The sequence below is a fragment of the Perissodus microlepis genome, chromosome 7 (genome assembly GCF_051167445.1).
Source record: "Perissodus microlepis isolate ML-2025 ecotype Zambia chromosome 7, ASM5116744v1, whole genome shotgun sequence".
Classification (NCBI taxonomy): domain Eukaryota; kingdom Metazoa; phylum Chordata; class Actinopteri; order Cichliformes; family Cichlidae; genus Perissodus; species Perissodus microlepis.
Window position 1 is genome coordinate 11,400,738 of NC_140467.1, and position 25,463 is coordinate 11,426,200.

The following is a 25,463-nucleotide window of genomic DNA, read 5'->3' on the forward strand; positions in this document are numbered from 1 at the left end:
ATGGCGTGAAAAAAAGGCTGTACCACTCTGCTGATACAGAATAATAATGGTTTTTTTAATCAACTCTCATTTTGAGAGGCATAGCACGGAAATGGAGAGTGCTCTGTAAATCTTAGAGAAGAGGAGGCCACATACGTGTAGGTGGAGGTCTGGCAAACCGTGGACTTGCCACAGTCTTATTGCAAATAGCTGATGTGTCTGCTTCATCTACATCCTGCCGCCAGGCACTGAAACACATACAATTAATCATAAATAATAATCATAATCTTTTTTTTTTAAAATGCACTCTCTCATCTAATATTTGCATATCACAGGCATAGACTGAATATAAAAGAAGAACAGAGCCCCTGGGCCTGAAAAGTGAATCCAGTGTGAAAGATCTTTAAACCCGTGTTCTTTCTCATGTCCAGCAGGGGGCAAATCTGGGCGCAAACAGAAGATTGTAAAGCGGATTAAACAGTTTCCTAGTGGGTTTATAGTCTTAATTGCTAGTTTCCAGTCTTATTTAATACAACATGATGCTTGTTTGGTAAATTGTTTTCCTGTTTAGAGTAAAATACATGATTATTCGGGGTAGAGCATCCCTCATGCCTGGTTCATCAAGATGGTGACGATGAAATTGCCAAATTTGAGGCTTCAAACAGGACTTCAACCTTTTATGTACAGTTTATGATCACAGAAAGCCTTGGCTGCTAAAATAAATATTGTGCAGCGGGATACGTACTTGTTTGGTGTAGCATGTCTGACATCTACACATTGCTTCCCATTCCAGGCACAGTAAGGATCCCTGGAGAGGATGCACTCCCCACAGCTCTGATAATTAGTGCAGTTAGCTACTGAGACCTCCACCAGTTCAGAGAAAGAAGAAACATAGAGCTGACCCTGTGGATGACAGATTACAAAGAAGGGGACAGTCAGGAGGTGCCCCAAATACTGATACTGGGTTACTATTTTCATCCAGAGTCCTCTCTTTGTGACCCTGATCTAAATGTGATAGACTTCTTTCATCCATTTTAAAAGGAATTCCTTTGCCCTGATCTACGGAAGCACATGCCAGGATTCAGGAAGTGTCACAAATCCAGCTGTTAAAACCCCAGCTGCAGATCCCCTGAGAGAAAGTTGCACGCAATTAGCTCACTGAACACGGGGTACGCTGCAGGCTGCGACTCTTAATGGCTCATGGAGTCTCTAAACTGCCAATAAATGAATTTATTGAGCTCATTAGTTTAAACCATGAGAAAGTGCTGTGAATTAAATCGGACCGTTTTCTTTCCGAACACCACGTGTACCTTTTCAGTGTCCAGCTCAATGTGCTGCACCGGCTGAGAGTCACGGAAGAGCACCATCTCTTCAATAATGTGCATCTTCTTGTTGACGTTAATGGCTTTATGAAGTCTCCCATCATCTGGAGAAGAGAGTTTAAGTGAAGTCAGATAAAACAACGGTGCAGGTGAAGAGTGTTTGTGAGTGGTGAGCGGTGAGCTGTTTACCTGTGCCAATGAAGAGCACGTTATACACCTTTTTAGCTGCTTGAACACGATGGACGGCGATCTGCGTGTAACGGACATTGCGCTTGAGTAGCAGAGGCTGGCTGCGGATCACGCTGTCCATCAGGAAGTGGTCTTTGACAAAATTCAGCACCTTGTCTGGCATGAGCAACGAGGAGGAGATGCCCTGTTTTCTGGCAGCGTTTGTGATGCACTGGAAAACACAACAAACATACTGCTTTACATGCTTTCCCCATACGTTCACTGGATAATGAAACCTACAGCGGCTGTACAGCACTTCTTTGTGTGTTTATTTTATTACCAGGTCATTTCAGTGATTTGAGTTTGATAAGTCAGGAAATTAAACCTACAGTCGTTTGATAATAATCATGTTTAGGACCTGGAGACGAGTGATGCCTGTCTAAAAGATATCTGATCAAGCCTCTATCAGCAGTCACAAATGGGAACAACCTAGGCTACGTTCACACTGCAGGCGAAAGCGCATCAAATCCGATTTTTTTTTTGACCCTATGCGACCCATATCCGATCTTGGTATGACAGTGTGAATGGCACAAATCCGATATTTTCAAATCCGATCTGGGTCACTTTCGTATGTGGTACTGAATCCGATACATATCCGATGTTTCAGAAAGCGACTGCTGTTTGAACGGTCAAGTTGCATTAAATCCATCTTTTACGTCACTGACACAAGACAGACGCCAATTATCAGCACCGGAGAAGCGCCCGATAAGACATCGCGAACGCTTCCTGGCCATCCGGTGAAACTGCTGGGAAGACAACGTTGGAGAAACGTTAACATTTTATTTGTACTGCATAATCTGCAGATTCTGACAGAAATCTGCAACTATCCTTTGAAGCACCGCTCCTCTCTAAAACAGCAATAAGGATAATTATTAGGTTATCTACATTATTATGTAAATAACAAAATAACTTAAAGCAAAAATTGGGAAACGTGAAGTCCAAAGTCTTTATATTAAGGGCCATCAGTCAAACAATATTGTTTGCTCTGGGTCTAAACAGAGCGCGTTGTGTGTGACATCTTCTTTTGCGCATGCGGGCCGCTTTGAGCGTTCACACTAGAGCGCGTTTGCTGTCGCATTTTATTTGTAGTGTGAACGAGCAGACAAAAAAATCGGATTTGATCAAAAAATCTGAATTTTGCACTAAGACCTGCAGTGTGAACGTAGCCCTAGAGACCTCATGCAGCTGAAGAGACACAGTGCAGAGTAGTGACATGTGCAGGATGTGTCTACTGGGTTTTCCAGCAGAGGGCAGCAGGAAAGAACTCACCGCTCCAGGCCGAGGCTCTGGCACCGGATGGTTGTAAGTATACCACTGCTGGGTTTCGCGGTTAACCTCACGGTATCGCCCGTTGAACGCCTTTTCTACCTGGTCCATAGTGAAGGAGCACACTGCAGAGCTTCCTGATGCACCTTTGTACCTTTTATAGGACATAAACAATTGACAGACGATTACAATCTTTCAAACTTGTAAAGCCCTGAAAAAAGCTGTACGTAAACATAGAGATAATACAGTGAAAATCCACCAAAACAGATGGAAAACTGGTAGTTAAGTCCTGTTACACTCTTCTTTGCTTGACAGTAAATTTTATACATACATTTTATCTTTAAATAACAATTCTCATCTATCACAGATCATTGAAAAACACGATTAAATACATATTTAATTAGTAATCTAAATGTTACGAGTAAGATCAAGATGCTTGTCTTGATCTTCCTGGTGTTCGTAATGGTTTAAATCTCCACAGCCTTCACAAACACAATCAGGTATGCCACTGTTTTTCGTTTTATAATCCCTCATGTGTGTGAAATAATTACCTTAAAGGTGTCTGTACATTTATTTCATTGTTATCTTAATCAAAAGATTTAAAAGCTCTCACCACTGAGAGGTGAAGACTCCATAAAACACTGTGTTCTTCCAGTCCTCGGGACTGGGTGTGAGCACAAACATGTCTTGGATTATGTTGAAGGGAAAGCCGTCATCGGGCAGAGAACACAAGAGCTGAGCCTTCAGGAACGTCGTCCATTTCTTCTGCAGCACCCTTTCACCTCCAACGTCACCCTGCAACACAATAACTGTTGGTTAGGAGGGGGCTTTTTTCCAGCACGAAGCGCTGCAGTATGAGATCTGACACCTGAGGTCAGTATAGACAATATCCTCACACAGTTTGACACACAAGTGTGATTTGATGGGATCTGACAGATCTGCGGTGCATATTCTGAAACGATGATATGCACCACATGGTACACTGCAAAAACATACTATAACATGCCTTTGATCAGGGGTGTCAAACATTAGGCCTGGGGGCCCATTGCATGAGTTTGGAAAATTGAGGGGAAACAGGGATTGGACTTTTAACTGTATTTAAGTTTTACAGCGTTTCCTGGTGATAAAGACCTCCCCTATGGCCATTTATACTACATTAAAGTAATTAAGTAACCGATAAACAATTAAATGAAAGGGACATTCTTTGTGAATTTAAGCCCAAATACTTGTGCTAATACACTTTACTTCTAACATGTAGAAAAACTAAGATGTGTTGTTGAAATTACACTGCTTTTTTATTAGATTAAGATACCACAGAGATTAAATGTGTATTTAGTGTAGTTAAACTTCTTTACACTTAACATCCCTGCCTTAGACACTGTATGTTATAATGTGTAAGGAAATACATTCTGCTGTCTTTGTTTTCCTTCTTTGTGACAAAAACAAAAACAGAGAGCGCCCTGTCCAAAGGTGAATTTGTTCAAATTGACGTAACTGAAAAACATTAACCTCCTCGTAAAACCACAATGAGCTAAATCAATTGTGCCTGCAACATAGTTACAACCCCGAGGCAGAAGACTTCTAGGTCATGAAAACAATATACATCATCACAACTGGCATAGATAAAAAAAAACACTTGGGGCTTAGAGGAGGGCAAATGCTTTTAAATGAAAAAGAAGAAGCACTGCTCTCTGACAATCCTCCTTGACTGATACTGCTGCTGTGATTCACCGCCTTTGGCACGAGCCTTCAAATTGCTATGAGGGATGTGGGACCTCTTTGACATGCAGACTAATTAGGATGCAAAGATTTGTATGATAGAATATCAATGCAAACTGGAGAGTAAATACATCTTGGCGCTTCAGTGTGAATGACATTTACAGTATGTGATATGTATATATAACTGTTTGATGAGGTGTTACAGGTCTCAGGAAGGTGATTGCACATCAAGAGCTAAATTAAAGAGCTTAATTTAGTTTTGTAAAGAGACAATCTGTTTATCATAGATCTAACAAGCTCGAAGTTCGCCGTTGTAATCAGTTTTGCAGCTCTCCAGAGGACCAAGAGAAATGCTAAATGACCTAAACCATATAAAACGTCTTTAACATGAAGCTTCAATTGAGTCCACCTTAGCATAACATTAATCAGAGGAAGTGGCAGCACGGGATGGAAAGGGAAATGACACATGACCAAGACTGAGCTTCTGAAGCAATTACTTGTTGTAACCCAGGCAGATAATGAGCAACATATATATTCCCTGGTCCTTTGGGCTGAACCGAGTTTTATAATTCAGTGCCACTCTGGGCTTAAACTGACTTCTGAATAATTGAAGCAAATGCATCCCATTCATTAATCCCTTGTAAAAGCACCCCTTGTTCAAAAGGCTGTTCAAAAAGCCATGAACATGGCGGGCGGTAATGGCTTCTTTCTGGGAAACGGAACAATCCTGCAAATGAGAACATGCTTTGTTGTGTTTGTTTCAACCAAAACATTGTTTATCATTCCATAGTTAGCCTCGATGAAGTGGAACTAAAGTAATAGTAAACACCTGGATATACAGCAAGTATAGAGACGGCCGCCGACACAGTTAGTGAAGCACATTTTGGAAGACTAAAACTGGACGTGAATAGTTTACTTGAACTGGCGTCGCTGTAAAGTTTTACCGAGACTGACCGTTTGCCTCATTTTAAAGCTTTGTTATGCTTTATTTTTCCTTCAGCACTGCTTAAGAAGCTAAAAACCTTAAACATCATTGCCAATTTCCTTCTGGGTAATCTGTTCCGTGTTACATATTTTAAACGTACGTGAGAAAATTATCATCAAAATGCCACTTGAGCAGAGTTATAATAGTTTTGATTTTTCTCTAATTAGCTTTTATTTTTATTTTGTTTTGACATTTAGTTTGGGTTCAGTTAGTTTCCAGAGTGGGTTTGCTTGTTTTAGTTCAGTTTTATTATTTAAAAATATTTAGTTTAGTTTTTAATGGTTTAACTTTCAATTCAATTTAGTTCAATTCAGTTTTATTTATTTAGCACCAAATCACAATAACAGTTGCCTCAAGGTGCTTTATATTGTAAGGTAGACCTTACAATAATACATACAGAGAAAAAGACAACAATCATATTACCCCCTATGATCAAGCACTTTGGTGACAGAGGGAAGGAAAAACTCCCTTTTAACAGGAAGAAACCTCCGGCAGAACCAGGCTCAGGGAGGGGGTCCATCTGCCGCGACTGGTCAGCTTTAGTCTTTTTAATTATTACTCTATGAATCATTTTGAAAGGATTTCACTCACAGTCTTGTTGACATTCATCAATGCCTCATCAGGAAAGCTTTGATAAAATGTTAGTATAAAACTAACAAATACTAACAAATACTAAAACTTCCTGCTTCTTATTCTTTTACTTAATTAAAATAGGTTTTTTTAATCTAGTTTTACTAGTTGCTCCTGAGTCAATATTTATATTGGAATATTTGTCCTTTAAATGGATGTATGGAGAAAAAAAAGGTGGATGAATGAATGGATGGACCCCCCTTCCTTCCATCTCAAACTCTCATCACTATTTTTCACCCTCTTCACACAGTGGTGAGTGTGATTGTTTTAGGAGAGCCAAACAGCAGTTTGATCTGGAGGACTGACTTCTCATTGCATAAATACTTATATAGAAATGCTTAAAAATGAACAAATGCTGTGTGAGGTCCGCAGAAGGTGTCAAAGCATTTCTGCACACAGATCCCACGCTTCAGTAATCCTAAGTGATTTGTAGTTGGATACTGAATCCTGTCTGAACGCAAATATTTGGTGAAACACGATAAGAGCAGAGAGAGTGGATTTGGATGGAAAGGAATCAAACTGAGGCGAACGTGCAAGAAAAATGTTTTTCTGTAACAACAGCTCGTGCGTCACTGCCCAGAAGGACTCTGAGCTATAAGCAGCTTTCAGTAGACTACATACTGTACATTCCTGTATAGGTACTGAGCACAAACAAACAAGCAAACTCCTGCTTTAATAGAATTCTATAGAGACAGCAGGGAGTACACATTACCCAAGGGTAAGAAAGCTGCTTTAGCTGGACTATCTGCCTTGGAGCGTCGCTCACCTTACACACACGAGCAATGCGTGACACAATGGTGTTGTCAAAGAAATCAAATTCCTTCCCCGCTTCACTGAAGAAGAAGTAAATCTTATCATCATCGCCCACCGGGTTGCCCTTGGGAAGGCTCTCCTGTATGTAGGCAGAGCCAACAAAGGCTGGATCTGAAAGGAAACCAACAATACTGTCACAATGGGATCTAGGGACAGACATCCCTATTCCCATGGCAAACGCAGTCCAATTTCAACAGGGACTGACAGACTGCAGGTACACACTTTTTCATATTCATCATTTCAAGTGATGCCACACTGTAAACTTCCCATTCAGTAGATTTGGTGCAAGCACTTTGACAATGTCATTTATCTCAAATAAGACACAACAAAAAAAAAAAACATTGCCTTCCAGCTATTATACTGTACCTTGAAGCCAGTTAAGTGAGTTTTCTGTTTTTAGAGCTGTTCCTTGGCTTAGACTCTTGTAAATGATGGGTTCATTTCCTTGGAAATTACTGACTGTGCCAGTATACAGCTCTCCATCTGCAACAGGGTGAAGAAGACCATCGTAATAAGAGTACTTATCACAAGGGAATGGGCTTCTGCGTCACACGCGGTAATGAAATCCAGAGGTTATGCCACAGTTTGTCTTTATAGGATTTACCAAAGTACTTTACTGATTCCCACAGTGGCTTCTATAAATCCAAAACATTTAAGCGAGCCTGATTTTTATCAGCGGCTGAAAGCCATCGTGAGACCTACCAGCCATGATGGCAGTGGACTTGTATTCAGGGTTGAATGGGCAGCGGCTCCGTCCATCCTCTGTAACAATCTCACCAGTATCGCTCTTGACAAGGGAGAAGTCTGTAGTGTTCTGGAGGAAACACACACACACATCACATGTCACACGCTGAGTTTGAAGTAGAGCTGTAACCTGCTCTGACAGTGACCGCAGACTCAAGTCTCACAACGGAAAGGAGGTCAGTCTGTGTTTGCCAGAAACTGCAGCAAAGGTCACATGTTTGTTTGTTATGGATTGCTCTAAAAGGCCTTAAAAGATTTGTAGAAAAGGATTGAAAACGACATTGATTCTTACATTATTCGATTACGTGCATTAAATATTTTTGATCCATTTCCCATAAGGCACAGGAGATAATAAAATAATGCACTTATATGGTATCTGGCCGGGCAGAGCCTGAGCCAGACTGCTAAGTGAGTTGAGAGGCAGGAAGCAGAATGCATCTCTTCCTCTAGAATCAAATAAATAAATCACATATAAAATCTTGCACCAGGGGTAATCAGCTTTTCCAAAAACAAACAAATGGAACAGATTTTTTTTTTTTTTTAATATCCAAAACCAGGCGTGCTCAAATGTGGGCACTGCAACAGATGCATGCCCCTCCATTAAACACTTACTATGTAAGCACAGATGGGGCTGAAGGCATAGGTTCCACAAACGTACAGATGAGTGCTGTTCATGCGTAGTAAGATTTTGATGTAGTTGAAGCAATCCGTCTGTATTAGAAACACAGGGAAAAGTTCTATTAGAGTGATTGTTTTAACCAACTTCTTTCTTTTAAACTGTCCAGAAAGTCATTTTTCTTTTCATGCTCTAACATAGAACAGTTTAGAGAAATTTGTGAAGAAGTAAGAATACATTCCCATCCGACAGCTTTTCAAATGGTAAAGTAAAAGCACTAATTCCTCCTGCTAATGTGGTGACCCTTACTGAAGGCTCTATGACTGGGGGCTGTCTTAAAAAAAAGTGGAAAACTGTGACTGGAAGGAGGGAAAAAACATCCATTGTTGTAGCATGGAAAGTCTCAACTTGAGAGGAAATGTCCAGGGTTCTGCCCTGGATCTGTTTGCCATCTAGCACTGGTCGTGTTTGAGCCACGTGTGAGTTTAGGCACTTGTGTATGAAACCATCAGTTCACTCGCCTGCAGGTCTTTGCCTTTGAAACTGCACTCTTCTCTCTTCCTCTCTGGGGTTTTCCATGCAAGCTGCAGAAGAAAAATAGCATCAACTGCATACAGTAGATATCATATAGTGAGGTGTGTTATAGTCACTTTGGACTACTGGGAGCTTAGCATACTTATTGCCATCTACGTATACTACACCTCTGGGATCATATCATAACTGAATTCATATAAATACAGTTTATGTGGTATTGCAGTTCACAGCTGCTTGCACGCTGACTCTTACCTTTCTTTGTAGCCTGTCTGCGCTGATATCAGAGAGGCTGAGAGCGAAGAGACTCTCCCGAGCGCCAACATACAACATGCCGTTTTCGCTACTGAGCAGCAGAGAGGTAAAGTTGGAGACTCCGCTCACTGAGAAACTTCTGGTAGTTCTCTCCTTTGCATCTATACAGAAACAAAAACACAGACAGAGGAATAAAAATAAACATGTAATAATTCAAAAATGAACTTGTCCAGGTTAAAATGAGGGGACGGATCACTATATTATAAACTGCTGAAGACAGGGAATGAATTAAGGTGCAATCACAACACAGAATGAGACTTTTTGTGTGTCTTAATATTAATGACAAAGATTTTCTTAAATGATAGAATATTTATCTCTGCATGATCATTGCTATTTTGCACTTTTGACTTCATCAGTTAGCACACAGTGAAAACTGATGTGAAAATGAGAAGAATGAGGGTGAAAGCAAGAGAAAGCCACCCAGCTCTCACTTGTGACTACATGTTCAGCATCTAGAACCAGAAAAAGATGGACTTTGAAGCTGAGAATATCAAGTAGATGAGATGAACAGCAACTTATAATGTGGGCCTCACAGTGTTTGTTAAACCTGAAGGTTTTTGCAAAAATAAATAAATGACTGAATGAATGTGCCTGTTTCTCTGTCTGCTTGGACAGTACGTGAAACTACAGCTTCCAAATCTTACTGGCCCCCCATCAGAAAAATTCCCCATATTTCTCCAACAGTTCAATAATTTTAAATAAACTATGGAAAATAAATTGCTTTGTTTCCACCACACCAACAACTCCTGACTAAAGCCAAGAGTTAAACCATTAACTCCCTCTAATCGCTGCTTTAAAAAAGCCCATGTGTATCTCAGACTTGCAGCAGTTTGGAGGCCTTCACTGCCAGCACAACGTGAACAACTCGCCTCAGCGGCATGCCAGCATAAACAGAAGCCAGGAGCTAATGGAAACTTAGTCACTGAAGTTCTGAAACAGGATCTCAGGCCTTGAAATGTGAACTGCAAAAAAAAAGAAAAGAAGAAATAACAGAGTCCTCTTTGAACCCACCTACTATAAGAGTACTGACACTAATAGCTGCATAAATACTAAAGATTTAGAAAATGAAGTAAAAGAAATAACACAATATACCCAAGTTGTGACATTTCTGTAAGCTAGACAGAAAATAAATAAGAAAATAGTTTTTCAAGTGCCACATCAAAATGCAATGCTTACAGAAAAACCAGAAAAAAGAAAATGTAAATAGCACATACAAAAAAAATGAAAATGAAAGCTGAAACAGTAAGGGGAACACAATCTAAATTTGTAAATGCAACTTTTACAAATATACAAAAAAAGGTAGTAATGCAAACAGTTTGTAATTTCACCCTTTGATTGCTTTTCTTTCCCTTTATTTAGTTTTAACATATTTTCATCAAGAAGGAAAAAAAAACACACTTATTTTAATTTGTATCACAATATTTTGAAAGTTACTCTCATGTATTCAGGGGACTTCCGATCTATGAGCCAGCAACAACATTTAGAGCGCCTCGTCACATCAGCTGATATGATGAGGCTCCTTTATCTGCACTGTACACAGGTGACAAGGTAAAGGACAAATCAGTACAAAGTTGTTCTGAATGATCACCTCTAAGTTGAAAGACAATTGCTGGGGCACAAAGGGTCATGGGATGTCTGGGAATGAAAATGACAATACATCTGTGGGAGATTTAGGGCCATCACGGACCATCATCGAAACACCAAATGAAGGAGTATATACTTACATTTAATTGTGGTAGGGTTTCAAAGGCTTTGAGAGTCGCTGCTAAGTCACATAGTAGCAGCCCACTGTGGCAGTGATGCATTTTCACTGTTTTTCACTGTTCAAATTTACAATATCACATGCACAGTAGAGTGAAACTGTATTAAACCCACTACTGCTGGTGGTAATAATTAAAATTATAGCACTTCACCGCATTAAACTAATCCGGTCCAGATAAAGCCATTAAGTTCTACTGACAATAGGCTCACCATGTGGTACATACCCTGCAGTATATGTGACCTAATATAACCTCACCTTAGTGTGCTGGTACAGGAGGTCGAGAGACTTCCTCTCCCTTGGGAAAACAACATGTTAATAGCGGTCCATCACCACGGCAACAGTGAGCCATATTGTAGTTAAATCTGTCCGTAAAACCACAAGAGGCTCTCCTTCATGTACTGTACATGGACCCACGGGGGCCATTCTCTCTCCTTCCCACTATCATTAAAGGATAAATGGACTGCTGCTCCATGCCGGTACTGTTCCCCCCATTTTTTTTACTCCCCACAGAGCCGTGGGCAAATTCAGCTGTGATTTACAGAGCGGGAAAGACAAAGGCCAAAGCCTCAACCAAAACAAAAGCTTTGAGGGATTTTCACAGAGGAGAATATCTACACAATTACTCTCTGGAGTCAAATCACCGCTGTCATACTTAGCAACCACAGATGACAAAAAGAAACAATAAGGCTCCCAATTGAGTATCATTAAAGAGATCCAGAAGGGTTTTGCAGCTATACAAAGCTTTTGCTTCATACCTTTTGGAAAACAAAGATCATTTATTGGCGACCAACTGTTTGACAATGCTTTATTTCTCTGAGGAGTCGGTAATTGCTAAATGGTACATTTTATCATTTTTTTGACCACGTGGTGCATTCAGGCTTACAGAAGTGGCAGGACAGTCTTAAAATTAATGTTTAATTTGCAGCAAGCTGTTTTTTTTTTAAACATCTTCAATTTCACTGCAATACTGGGGAAAAATAGCTAACATTTTGCTCACATTGGAGTCCAAAACGGAGTAAAAGGGGAGTGAATCTTAATCATAAAGTCCCAGGACGGTTGGAAACACAACTCCAAATGAATGCTAATGTTAATCTGGTGCCCACTTTTCTGCTGCAGGAGCTCAGCACAAGGTGCAGCAAACCAGACTCATGAAGTGACATGATAATTTTGTGACAGCTTCAAAACCAACAATGCATCCGTGAGACGAGAGAACAATGGAAGGAACAGGCACAGATGATGCTTCACAGTTTTTTTTGTATCCGTCTACACGAGGAATTGCATGTCAAGGATAGTGATGTTTGAGAGAGCGCCAGAGTGCAGTTTGCTTTTCCAAAAATGCTGTTCGTTCGTTTTACTACTCAGTGTCAAACCCTGCCCAGTAGGTTTTTGCAGGCTGCTCTGAAGTACCTTATATAGAGTAGGTAGTGTTTTCTTGGAAAGGGAAGCGGTCCTAGCAAGTTTCATGCCTACTTGGATCATATCAATAAAAGGTAAAAAAAAAAAAGGTAACAAAGGTTAAAAACTGCCTCATACTCTCATATCTTATATAGCTTACATAGCTTTTCTACTCTACTTGAGTACTGAAGTGCACACACATTCATACAAGCTCTTTCTCCCCCCTATAAGTGATTTCCATCTAGCATTCACAAACATTCGCTCACTTGAGGTTGATATCTTAGTATTACTAAGACTGGAGCAGCCAGGGATCGAACCGCCAACCTTCCAATTAGTAGTTGATCCCGTCTACCGCCTGAGCTATAGTTAATTTGTCCAGTAAAACAGATTATTAATGACTTGCAGTTAAGTTTTATGGCTGAAATGATCAGTTGATAATAGAATAGAATAGAATAGAATTCAACTTTATTGTCATTGCACATGCACAGGTACAGGGCAACGAAATGCAGTTTGCATCCATCCAGAAGTGCTTTAGTGATATAGATATATTACAATATATATTAGCAATAATATAGATATGTAAGTATATTACAGAAATGGGTCTATTATGGTATGTTATAATGTACACGGTATGAAGTATGTTGTGAATATTCTATAACTATAGGTATGTACAGGCTGTAGTGAGTACAAGCTATGTACAGGCTATGAACAGGATATAAATATGAAAAACTATACAGAATATGAAATAAATAACTTTACAGAAATCTGAGATATACAGCTATACAGAAATGGGAACTATGCAAGTTGTAAACAGTTGTAGGGTTAAAAATTATCGTATGTACAGAATGATTATTTACAGAGCTATACAGTAGTGCAGTTAAGATAAATTAGATATGTGGATAGTTTCTACAGTATCTATATAAAGTGCTAGTGGTTGTGAGTGGTGGTTCAGTCCATGTTATTATTGTGTGTTTGAGGGTACAGTTGTCCATTGTGGGTGTGTGTATGTTCAGTCCATGTGTTAACGTGGGTCAGATGTCAGGAGGCAGAGTTCAGGAGTCTGACAGCTGTGGGGAAGAAGCTGTTCCGGTACCTGGTGGTCTTAGTCCGGAGGCTCCTGTAGCGCCTCCCAGAGGGCAGGAGGGTGAAGAGTCCATGTGATGGGTGACTGGGGTCTCTGATGATTTTCACAGCCCTTTTCAGACACCGCTTTCTGTAGATGTCTTTTATGGCAGGAAGTGGTGCTCCGGCGATGCGCTGGGCAGTTTTCACGACCCTCTGCAACGCCTTCCGGTCCGAGGCAGAGCAGTTCCCGTGCCAGACTGTTATACAGTTGGTCAGGATGCTCTCGATGGTGCAACGATAGAAGTTCACCAGGATGTCTGAGGACAGGTGGTTCTTCCTCAGAGTCCTCAAGAAGAAGAGGCGCTGGTGAGCCTTCTTGACCAGCTTGGAGCAGTTGGTCATCCAGGTGAGATCCTCGGAGATGTGGACTCCCAGGAACTTGAAGCTGCTCACACGCTCCACAGCCGTCCCCTTAATGTGGATGGGTGGATGTGGGTCAGCATTCCTCCTGTAGTCCACGATGAGCTCCTTGGTCTTCTCGGTGTTAAGCAGCAGGTTGTTTGTGTCGCACCACTCAGCCAGACGATCCACCTCCTCCCTGTAGGCGGCCTCATCGTTGTCACTGATGAGGCCAATCACCGTGGTGTCATCTGCAAACTTAATGATGGTGTTGGAACCATCAGCAGGTCTGCAGTTGTGGGTGAAGAGGGAGTAGAGGAAAGGGCTCATCACACAGCCTTGTGGTACACCGGTGTTCATTGTGATGGTAGATGAGCAGTGGTTATCCAGCCGGACATGTTGGGGGCGGTTGGTCAGGAAGTCCAGTAACCATTTGCAGATGAGGGAACTGATGCCCAGGTCTGTCAGTTTCCTGATGAGTTGTGAGGGGTGGATTGTATTGAACGCTGAACTGAAGTCTATAAACAGCATTCTGGCGTAGGTGTTGTTGTTGTCCAGGTGTGAGAGGACAGAGTGCAGTGCGATGGAGACTGCATCCTCTGTGCTCCTGTTCTGGCGGTATGCGAATTGGTGGGGGTCCAGGGTGGGGGGGAGACAGGATTTGAAGTGTGCTAGGACCAGCTGCTCTAAGCACTTAGTGATGATGGGGGTGAGTGCTACTGGGCGGTAGTCATTGAGGCAAGATGGGTTGGAGTTTTTGGGTATCGGGACGATGGAGGTGGATTTGAAGCAGGCCGGTACCACAGCGTGGGCCAAGGACAGGTTGAATATGTCTGTCAGGCTCTTACCCATAAATTATCATTTGATTCACTCAATGTAACAATAAGTCTCGTTTTAATTGATTCACGGTGGAATTAATCAAGTATTTGTTCAACATTCAGTGGTGGTTCCAGCTTGTTAAATGGATTATTTTAAACTGCTGTCCATTTTTTCCACAATGTTCTGCAAGTAAAATGAATTATAATATCATAAAAAGTTTTTTTTTTATGATATTATAGCGCCTAGAGCACAAAACCTGAATAGACTAACCCACAGGTCGGACAGTGTACAGACTCTTACCCCCAGCAGCTGTGGCAAAGGAGAGAGGGCCAGCGTTTTGATCCCTGGCTCCTTCAACCAGCATGTCTTAGGGCTAGATATTGTGTGTGAGAGTGTAATAGGTTATTGAATGTGTGTGTAAATGGGTGAATGTGGATTGCACTGTAAAAAACAAAACAAAAAAACAAAAAACGCTAGACGAGAAATGGCTCATATAAATACCAAATCAGCATCAAAAGCTGTATGCATCCTGCATGAACTTGTCTTTCCCTCCGCTCCACATATGCCACAGTTTCTTAAAGAATCCGCTCTATTGTTATTTGACTGTCTGAGGTTGATTTGCGACGGGTCATTTCATGACAATGCAGCCCCAGAAATGTTGTGGTGTACACCAGGAAACAGACCGACGAGTTCAAAGAAAGAAGGTTTTGTATCCGTGACAGAGAAACAAGTCAGAAGTGGCCACTGTGCCACTACTAGAACAGCAACAACAGTATCATCCTGCAGCATTTCATCCTTGTCCATCTTACCTTTTTCATGGAAGTCCCTAAAAGTAGGTGTTGACTACTTTGAAGTGCATGACTCCAACAGATGGGCTTATTTTTAGGGCGCATTTGTATCAAAGTGGTTTAGGCCTTTTTTTCCCCCTTTTTTTGGTTTGTTACAGAAACCTTACAGCATGCAAGTTACTTGCATCTCGCATTCATTCATTATAAATACTTGGATGATCTACGTGAAGACACACTTGTACTTTTTTTACGGTCTTACACCTTTATGTTATTTTTTTCTTTCAACACTGATCTTTCCACTTACGGGAATCTAGATGAGCAAATGTGTTTTTGGTCTGCTGAGGTTCTAACATGTCATCCAGTAAGTTATCTTAGAAAAAACAATGAAACATGAGCCAATATTTGGGGAACAATGGCCAACTCTGTGATCTTTCAGCACTCTCACTGGAGAAAAAACTCCCCAGGAAAACTGAGGCCTGTGGATTAGCCCCAGAATCTGAGGCATTGTTTCTGGAGAGACAAATTATTGCCTAGTTTTTCTAATTGTAGTTTCATAAACAAAATTATACACACACCTAAATGTCATGGTATTTGATATTTGGCGGAAAGCTCAAAGGGTAAATCCAAAATTATATGGATGGATACATACCATCAGGGATAGGCGATTCATTTTGTGTTTGTTTGTTTGCTTAGTTTCCTGGGTAAACTGATATTTAAGGCAGGAAGCTAATTTTCCAAAAAAAAAAAAAAAAATCAAAGGAAAGACGAAGAAGCAAAAGAAAAAACAAAACAACCGCTGTTTTTTTGTAGGCTGATTATGGACTGATCAGAATGAGTACACAATGTCGTGCTGTCGAGCTGCAACTGAACGCACCACGAAAAATGGAGCCAGCAGGCAGATGTCTTATAGAGGGCTTTAAACTTCACCAAGTCACTGCCTGACCTCTGAATCTCTGGTTTGAAATAGCAGCTTTGTGCATGGTTAAATCCCTTCATCTGTGACCTTTTCTACAAGTGCATGAAGAGCACCCTCTCTGCCATCTGTAAGCAATATTAGATTATTGCTATTATTATGTAATTAAGAGTAATTTGTGCAAAGGGCTAAATGGACTGAAATACTTGCACAGACTAACTTGCTAATCTATTTAGAGACAAAATTAATAGCATCTTTTGCTTCAGGAAGTCATTCTGCATTTTTGCATCTTTTCTTTTTTTTTTTTTGATTGGTCCCAAAAAGCGATCATTAAAAATGCAGAACATCCTTTTAAGAGAGCAACTGTAGAGAAATGTGTCCTCTAATGCCAGAGATCTAAGTCCCTTTGTTTTGTAGGGCAATGATAACAGGCTGATTCAACCAGCGCCCTCTATAAGGGAACTGTTTTATCAGCTCTTACAGCTGTATGTTCAGGAGATCAGACGATTGCATACTTCATTTAAATCACCTGTTCCTGTTTTCTTTCCACAGAACTCCAGAAAAAAAAAGAAAAAACATCCCCACTTCTGGATCAACTGGATATGTTGAACAGCAAAAAAAGGTGATAATGTCCCTATCAAAACACCTGACTTTACTGATAATCTGCTTGGAATTGTGCAATGTCGGGGTTCACTTGAAGATGACCCAGAAAATACACCCCTGTTTGTCTCTTTATCGCCTTCAAGAGCAAGCAATAGACTCATGACAGATCCTCTCTAAAGGACATCATATGCCCCATTTCCAGTCTTCTGACCACAAACATGACCTACATTCCCATCTCTAAGGGAGAAGAAGAAGAATACTTGCCAGTAATAGTCCTAAGAGAGCACATTTAAACAGGGTTGAATAGGCAGAAGAGGATGCACGAATGACAACAGTTGAGGAAAACATCACTACACCTATGCACACAGAAGCAGAGCCAAATCAGTGTTATGTAGAAAAAACCCGATTTACTTTAAATCTGGCAACCATGATCAGCCTCTAACTAAAAAGTGAGGGGGATGAGACCCCTCTATGGTAAAATGGGGGTTAGCTTTTTACTTTTCTGAACAAGCAAACAGAACTGAGTGCCTATCCATCCCTACATATCGGTCCGGTGAGTAAAAGTAAAGTAAAAACACTGATTCAGTTTATTTAATGTAATTCATTTCTTATAGAGTGAGGATTGCCAGATGAGCTAGGATGCCTCAACATTTGGATAATCTTGTAAAAAAAAAAAAAAATAAGAGGCAGGAAATTACATTTACAAGAAGCAGGAAAGGAACTTCTCCGGAACGAATGTCTTTCCTTTGTCTTTATCTGTCTACTGTACTTGTTCAAGGACTTTGCTCAGGGTAGAACAGATGAACTCTTGTAAAGCCATTTGCTTTTAGAAGAATTAGAAGAGTCCTGCTGGGTCAGAACTCCTACTACTGTCACATAGTCTGGTGACATAAAAACAGCCCACACTGGAGCTCTAACTACATTATCCCAAGTAATTTTAACTAGCTACTAAGAGCTGCTGCTGAATTGGTAATTGTGTGGGAGAGCAGACCCGGAAAGCTGAAGGACTGAGACTAAAGCATCTGGAATGCATTAAGACAACAGGCCAAGAGGGTCAATCCACCGGGAGGTTCATTAGGCAAGCTGCGAGCACGCTGTTTGTATTGGTAAATTGTGGGGCTGCATCTCGTTAGCAGGATATTGTCTCCACAGCACCATCCACATGCAGAGAAAGGTGGTAAATTTGAAGACAACATTAGGAAGCAAAGTCTGGAAAGGCATATCGTAAATTCTGAGGAAAGTGTAGAGATAAAATATGTGCAACAGGGATGAGCCATAACAGGCTTTGGTGGTGTAATTTATAGAGGGAAAATACAGCACGCTGGGGCTTCAATCTGTTACCATTTAAATACTTTAAATCAGTCATTTGTAAAGAAAAAAAAACCTCACACAGCTCAGCTCTGTAGGATCCTTTTTTTCTGTTGATAAGACAGTCTGCAGGTCAGGGAGCTACAAAAGCTGACCCTGGATTAACCACTATAATGTAAACCAGCTGCTGGTTTCACCGGGAACTCACCCTGACCCCTTTCTCTACTATGAACAGTGCTGAAGCACCAAGAAAAAAAGAGACTGTACATGAGGTCTTGACTTGTTTTTAGCAATACAGCAGATTCAGACCTGAACAGCCAGACTCCACGCTGTGCTATTGCAGAAGGAGCAGAGAAACTGAAAAGTCACTATGTCCCCACAACACCCTGAAACTGAATGACGTGAAGCAGCTGCACAAAAGTTAAGAGTTGCACTCTTTACTTGTTGTTTGGGTCATTTTGTTTTAAGAGCTGAACTGAAGCTATTCTCGTCATTAACTGTGGATAAGGAAATTAGTGCAAATACACCAATTCACCAATTAGTGCAAATTCACAACAACACTTTTACACTGAAGGTAAGGCCCTACTAAAAGCTAGAGACCAAGACTAAGCTGCCGCATTAGTTAGATTTTGAAATGCCATTTAAAACTATATTTACTACATTTTACTTCCTAATTTTACCATTTACTTACATAGTCTTAATATAAAGTACAACTTTACACGTCTCTATTAGGCAATTTAATCAAGTTTGCTTGAGCGCTGATAACATCACGAAACCAATGTTCAGCTATGTGGCATCAACATAGTATCGAGAAGTCGTTATCTCACTTGACACCACTGCCCTTTTGAATTACTCGAGAGTGGCTGATTCAACTGGCCCAGACACGACAGCTTTTAAATAATTAAAAATGCTTTGCTCCCTAGTGTGGCTGTGGGCATACCCCTTAAACAAAATTAAAGCACGACTGTCACACGGTGGGAAGAGGGCTGAACGGTTCAACAAGAAAAGACGGGCAACTAAAAGGCTTATAGGTGTGCCTTTTAAATAGTGCTCAGCACACTAAGCCATTCAACATGGTGCGCATTAAAGCCTGGAACAAAAAAGCAGAGAGAAAAGCAGATGCGGGCTCTATTCCCCGAACCCATGATCCGTCCTGATAGGCGCATAATGAGAACCAGACAAGTGTTCACACCATAACACATACAAATCCCCATTCATTATTCATGGCAGATTACCCTCTTCATTAAGGCATAGGCAGGGACCAGGGGACAGAAAGAGAGAGAGAGACAGAAAGAGAGACAAATAGAAAGTGATAGGGAGACCGAGAGAGTAAGAGATAAAGCCCGTCTACAAATATGGTACTAGATGAAGATCAGCCAGGCAGGACTCTGGCCCGCCTACAGTGCTACATTTAAGCACGCAAGCCATCAAGCTAACTGGCATCCAGAAAAGACAGAGAGGACCAGAAACCATGATGAGTTCAGGCAGCTTCTGCTGTATAAAGTTCAGGTCCCTGAGGCCTGCAGCACTGCATTCTGCTTTGATACTGTAAATACAATGTGACAAAGCCCTTCTGCGGGAGGCTGGAAAATGTCAGTGTAGCAGAACAGACACTACCACAGCAGGACAACTTTTGTCACCAGGCCCTCTTAACCTTTATCTGCTGAAAAAAAGAAAAGAAAAATACTTGTTCTTTGCTTTAAGCCACAAAATAAAACTGGTCTTTTCAACACCAACAATACCAGTGACTCCACAAATTCTATGTCAGAGTTGCTTTTCAAATCAGCTAGTACATTTTACAAAAGTATGGCCTCTTAACCGCGTCAACAAAGAGTAAAATTACTGCTTGTTAAGTTTTACAGGGACATAATTATTATTTCTGTTGTTAAATTATTATCTACATGACCCTTCATGAAGTTATAAATAAGGTTAAAGTTACAGCAACATAAATGCTGCTATAAAAGAAGCTAATGACCGACTAGAAGCCTGGTAAGCCCCAATAATAAAAATCGAAGCAGGACAGAAAACATAACCCTCCCTGCTTATCTCCTGGACAGTCACGTCATGCATGCTTTAAAAGTTGTTGTTTAACACCAGCAGCACGCCCTCCAAGCAAATCTTTCCTTAAGAACAGGCCCAAGTGTGAAGTGTCTTTTCAGTGAGTGATTGATGGTGTGTGTTGTTGTGAAATGCTCCACAAGGGGTGAGCTAGGCTGGGAGGTGAGAGAGATTATCTGTTTGTATAGAGGTCCAACATGAAGGGGAAGGCACAAGCTCAGACAGGCATCTATGTAAAAGCTCGGTCGGCTTAAAATTCGCTCCAAACTGGAAATTCTACCCGTGTCTGTAATAGATTACTAAGCAGCATCTATCAACATAATCCTCCCTGAAGTAACTCTAATGACGCCTGAACATGAGTCACTAACTGCAGATCAATCACTGAAAGCCTCTACCAATCCCACAATCCATCATTTTGTTTCATTCTCTGTGGAGATAATAGAGCACAATTAATGTGCAAAGTCAACATGTCATCTTAAATGTACCAGTATATCATTTGAATAATTGGATACAAGCAGTTCAATGGAGAGAAAACAGAACATCGGAAAAACAATACATGAGGGCGAATATAACTATATCTCCACCATAGTTTAAGAGTGAAATGTGAAAGGTTCCTAAGCTCAAAGTTATTTTGCAAGCAAACAGAAAAAAACTGATTATATAAGAGCAATAACTCTCAGCGCTCACGAGATTGTGTCCACTTGTCCTTAGTAAATCAAAACACAATGGGCCAGTTCATTTGTAATTACTGTCTGACCTGCAGGTACTCGACAGAGCCACCCTGATAGAGCAGCCATTCACAGCATGGATTTACATGATGGAGACAAACACCATTTCACCCCTCGAAATCCTTTTAGCTCTTACAATAAGAAGTGCATTGATTTTTTTCTTTTTTCAGTGGACATGGTTAATAAATAGGGAACCCACCGGGAACTGGACGACCAGATCTGTAAGCAGAAAGTGAGAGTGGCAAATGTAGAACTAAACAGCTCAGCAGAAAACAGATGTTTCTGTTGAGCGTTCATGATTTAAGTTCCCAGGTGGACTTATGTAAACTTTTACCTCTAGACAGCTGTGAGCAGCACCTAGAGAAGCGAATGCAACAATGCCAGTCTTGATGACTGTTTATTGACAGTTGGCCACGTGCTGCGGTTCGCACAAAAGGATCCGACGACGCTCCAGCTGGAGCCTCAGGCATTTCCAAACCTCACATTTCCTCAGCTCACCGAGAGAGGAGGAGAGCCTGGTGTGTCTGCAGGCTTGCTGTGTGTGATGTGCATATATGGGATAGCAGTGCAGCTTGGGACCAAGCACGCCTACTTTAAAAAAAAAAAAGAAATTTGTAAAGTGGCTGTTTTTGTGTTGTGAAGAAGTTGTGAAACTTACTGTAAGAAAAGGTGAGGCGTGGAGTTACGTCATTTTCCGTGACAGCCGTATGAAAACAACCAAGCAGAAGGACAATGAAGGCAGAGAGACGCAGCCAAGCCATACTCATTGTCCGCATGCCTCCTAAGGTCTGCCAGCCAACTTGCAGTATTTCCCTTCAGGTTTTTGGTGAATTCATGAAGAGCGTCTTTTATAACACTTGTTTATTTTCTTCTCCTCTCTCTCTCTCTTTAGTCTTGCAGCTCCAGGCTCCTTGAACAGAATGCGCCTGCACCGGTGTGAATTCAGGGCAGTCTTCTGGGCTACAGACGATGATGCTGGTTTGAAATGATGATTTGTGACCTCAGAGCAACAGCCTCCATTGATCAGCCTCCATGCATATGCGGCAGCACAGGGTCACAGCTGAAACCTATCAGGATAAAGAAAGCGCATTCAAATTAGTGTGCATTAGCACGCTAAATGAAATAACAAGCCAAATGACAGAAAAAGTGATCTTAAATCACTCAAATTATCTGTTAAATGTTATACGTTACTTTGCAACAGGTTCACTGAGCTATTGTAATATATTAGCCTGTCCACCAATTGTAATGCCATCTGCTGATGTCCACATGAACGGTTCAGCAGGGTGTATGAAAAGTTCAAAGCCTGCCCAAATGTGATTGGTTAAACAGAAACCAGAAGGTTTCATGTACCAAATTCTTGTCCCTTGCCTACAGATTATACATATGAATTCAATTTTATATTTTATTTTATCACTCTAATATCTTCATGCTTGATAGTCTCTCTCTCCAGTCTTATTGTCTTATCGTTATGCTTTTTACATCTGTCCTATTGTCAGCTCATCAGTCATTCATAAATTACTTTGAATTAATTTATGAATGACTGATTCACCTGAACTAAATGCTGAACATCTTTTCTCGGCATTAAGAGTTTTTTTGCACACAGCTGTCTTTATCTCCACACAACACAAAGCATGATTATGCAACAATGACATCGCATTCATAACAAAGTGTATAAGTGCCAAGGGTCAAAACGAAAGACTGCATGATTATCTTTCAGTTTCTGTTCATAGGAAGCAAATGATCATTTTGATAGTTCAGGGTGTTCATGTGTGAGTTAGTGGGGCGCTAACACCAACACTCTCAGAAAGCTTAATCGCTATATCTGAGCTGCATATACCTGTTCTGCTGTGCGTTGGACTGAAAGAAAACAGAGATTTCTTGGTAATCTCTGCTTTCTTGAAAAAAGGTGTGACGCCCAAGACACAGCTCATATTACAAGAGCTACAGGAGCTTCTGTCCCATCGTTTTCACCAGATGAACTTTAATTGCACTGCAGAGTAGTAGGAAGTTGCATGTACAGATCAGAACTTGTCTCAATATAAAAGAGTTGGATTTCCATAGCATTCACTGGGATAAAAGCAACTAAAGCCTAAAGACAACTTGTGGAATAACTGCATAGGCACAGTGCTCACTTCTCCTTAAATGAATATGATATACGCGTCAGCAGTGTTGTGGAGTAACGGAATACATGTACCGCCGTTACGTACTTGAAATACAAAATATGAGTAACTGTATTCCGTTACAGTTATAGTTTAAAAAGGTGGTATTCAGAATACAGTTACTTTGTTGAAATGAATGGATTACACAACGGTATTTTCCTGTTTCATAAGGCTATGCCCTCGCTATTTTTGGTTTCCACGCCGGTGGAAACCCAAAAAACACGCATTGAGAGGCTCTAATGCCTGTGTCTCAATCTCGCGGCCCATGTCACTCCTACTTGCGGCCCGCATAATGACGTGAAGAAATATTTAAAAAAATTATTCACAAAAATGATTTAATATGAAGGCAATAGGAGTCTTACAGGCATAGCCTGCGCATCAGGGAATCTGAACTTTTAGATATTCTTTCATTTCCACTAACACCTTTATGAACAAGCTCTCCAGCTATTTTTTAAGAAACTGTCAGTCCAAACCACAACACGGCCAGTAATGGAGTTAAGGGGGCAAATCACAGACTCTGATGAACTGAATGTAGTGAGACAGACTTAAAGGGAAACTCAATATGGATACTCCAGTTACAACTGCAAATGCTCCATTACAGCGGCCACGGGGAGCTCCTCATTAAATGCTACCAACAGGAGATTCAGTTTCATGTGAGGTATTAGAATCAATTTCACGAAGTACGGAGCGAAGCTATTCCGGCTTTTATCAAGGGGATCTTGACTCTTAGTCAATAAGCAGTCAGATGCTTATTACAAAACCAGACATGTCCAAATCTGATGTAGGCAGATGACATCTGCAAGAACAACAAGGCCAAGAGACAAGACACAAAGATGGTTATTTCTACAGCAGCAATGTCACACACAAGACTGAAAAAAACAAGAAAAAAAAAACATGCAGACATGTCCTGTCAATTCAGCCTGAAGGGCTTGTGGTGCGTCAAAACACATATTTTGGTAACACTTTATAATAAGGCCCATGACTAAATGCAGTTAAATTGAATTGTAAATACACTGTACTTTTTGTGAACAGGCAATATTATGGAGTAACTGTACCTTCCTTTTCACATCTTTATTTTTTACATCGTTATTTAATATTGATTATGTTGAAGAGCATGATAGAAATAATGAATAACAAAAAAACTATTACAGTCGTGTTTTTTGGGGGGGTTTTTTACGCTGTACTTAAAATTACTTATAGTATAATGTGTGTCTTATTTCCTGTAAAATACCTAGACGTCAGGCAAGGTTAAGCAGCTCCATAGTACAGCCCACATCCCGAAAAGTACAGAGTACTTATGATGTGAAATGGACGAATATTGTTTTTCCACTAAATTACGCACAAATTACGCAGTACTTAAAATTACCTTCAATATGATTATTTCTTTGTTTCCTATAAAAATTCTGACTTGTTGTCCCTTTATTCTAGTGTATCTATCTTTAAGTATTTGTTTATAATTGCATTGTAATTTCAAGTACATTGAATTCCCTTTAATTGCTGGGGAATTATGCCCTCAGTTGGAGACCATATTATAAAGTGCTACCCACATTTCTAGTTTTAACTTATTTGATTGTGTTTTAACCTTTTGCCCACGGGACACCTCTTAGAATTAACCCTTGTTTGTCTTTTCTGAACTGAGCCATATCTGTTATATTTCAAGCGTGCTTCCACAAAAAAAGACTGGGTTAGTGAGGGAGCTCTCTGCCTATACAATCTATACCACATCTTTATTGATGTAGATATTGAGATGTCAAAAATCTTCATTAAGGGTACAGAGAAGGTTGTACCTATGGGGGAAAGAGTTAAATTAGGGTTTGATTAAAACATTTTTATAGTTTAAAAAAATCAGGTCAAAATTATCTCCCCTTTCACCGGGTCAGATACGCAAAAGCTATGAAAGGAAAAATAATCAAGTGTCTGGACAGCAAAGAATTTGGACCTACAGCAGTATGACTGTGATTTTTAATGATCCTGATGACAAAAACAGACAAGGTTCTGAAAAGCTTCTGCTTTTAAAAGTCCGGGCTCGGCCACAGTCTGACATTTTTAGACAATCCCTCCTTGTCAGCAACCTACATGATGTCAGTGGACTATGACATGTAACCGACAAAAAGAGTAGCCATAAGCATCATTAGCGTCTTTTGTGTGGAAACAACCAAAAATGAGACACTACTTGACCACCGAGTGGCAGAATTAACAATAATCCCGGTTTTGTGTGGCAGTCAGAAAAAGCGGTCTGCATGAATCTGAGGTATGAAGAGAGAGTTCGACTCAGCGTGAGCAGGAGAACAAGGGCCCCTCTGACAGCACAGAAATCT

The 25,463-nt window shown here is 40.6% G+C and overlaps 1 protein-coding gene across 4 annotated transcripts in view; it reads right to left on the minus strand.

The window, feature by feature from the left end:
- sema4ba (sema domain, immunoglobulin domain (Ig), transmembrane domain (TM) and short cytoplasmic domain, (semaphorin) 4Ba) overlaps positions 1-25,463 on the minus strand; it is a 57,057-nt gene that overhangs the window by 3,492 nt on the left and 28,102 nt on the right. For all 4 annotated transcript variants that reach the window (XM_084933372.1, XM_084933373.1, XM_084933374.1 and 1 more), the window contains exons 2-14: positions 21,645-22,053; positions 9,089-9,249; positions 8,824-8,886; positions 8,299-8,397; positions 7,645-7,756; positions 7,309-7,425; positions 6,896-7,053; positions 3,409-3,590; positions 2,799-2,949; positions 1,491-1,701; positions 1,290-1,405; positions 725-882; positions 136-227 (exon numbers count right to left, since the gene is read on the minus strand). In XM_084933372.1, coding sequence (XP_084789498.1) covers positions 136-227; positions 725-882; positions 1,290-1,405; positions 1,491-1,701; positions 2,799-2,949; positions 3,409-3,590; positions 6,896-7,053; positions 7,309-7,425; positions 7,645-7,756; positions 8,299-8,397; positions 8,824-8,886; positions 9,089-9,249; positions 21,645-21,762 — 1,738 coding nt within the window. In that variant the 5' untranslated portion in view covers positions 21,763-22,053. The remainder of the gene's footprint in view (positions 1-135; positions 228-724; positions 883-1,289; positions 1,406-1,490; positions 1,702-2,798; positions 2,950-3,408; positions 3,591-6,895; positions 7,054-7,308; positions 7,426-7,644; positions 7,757-8,298; positions 8,398-8,823; positions 8,887-9,088; positions 9,250-21,644; positions 22,054-25,463) is intronic.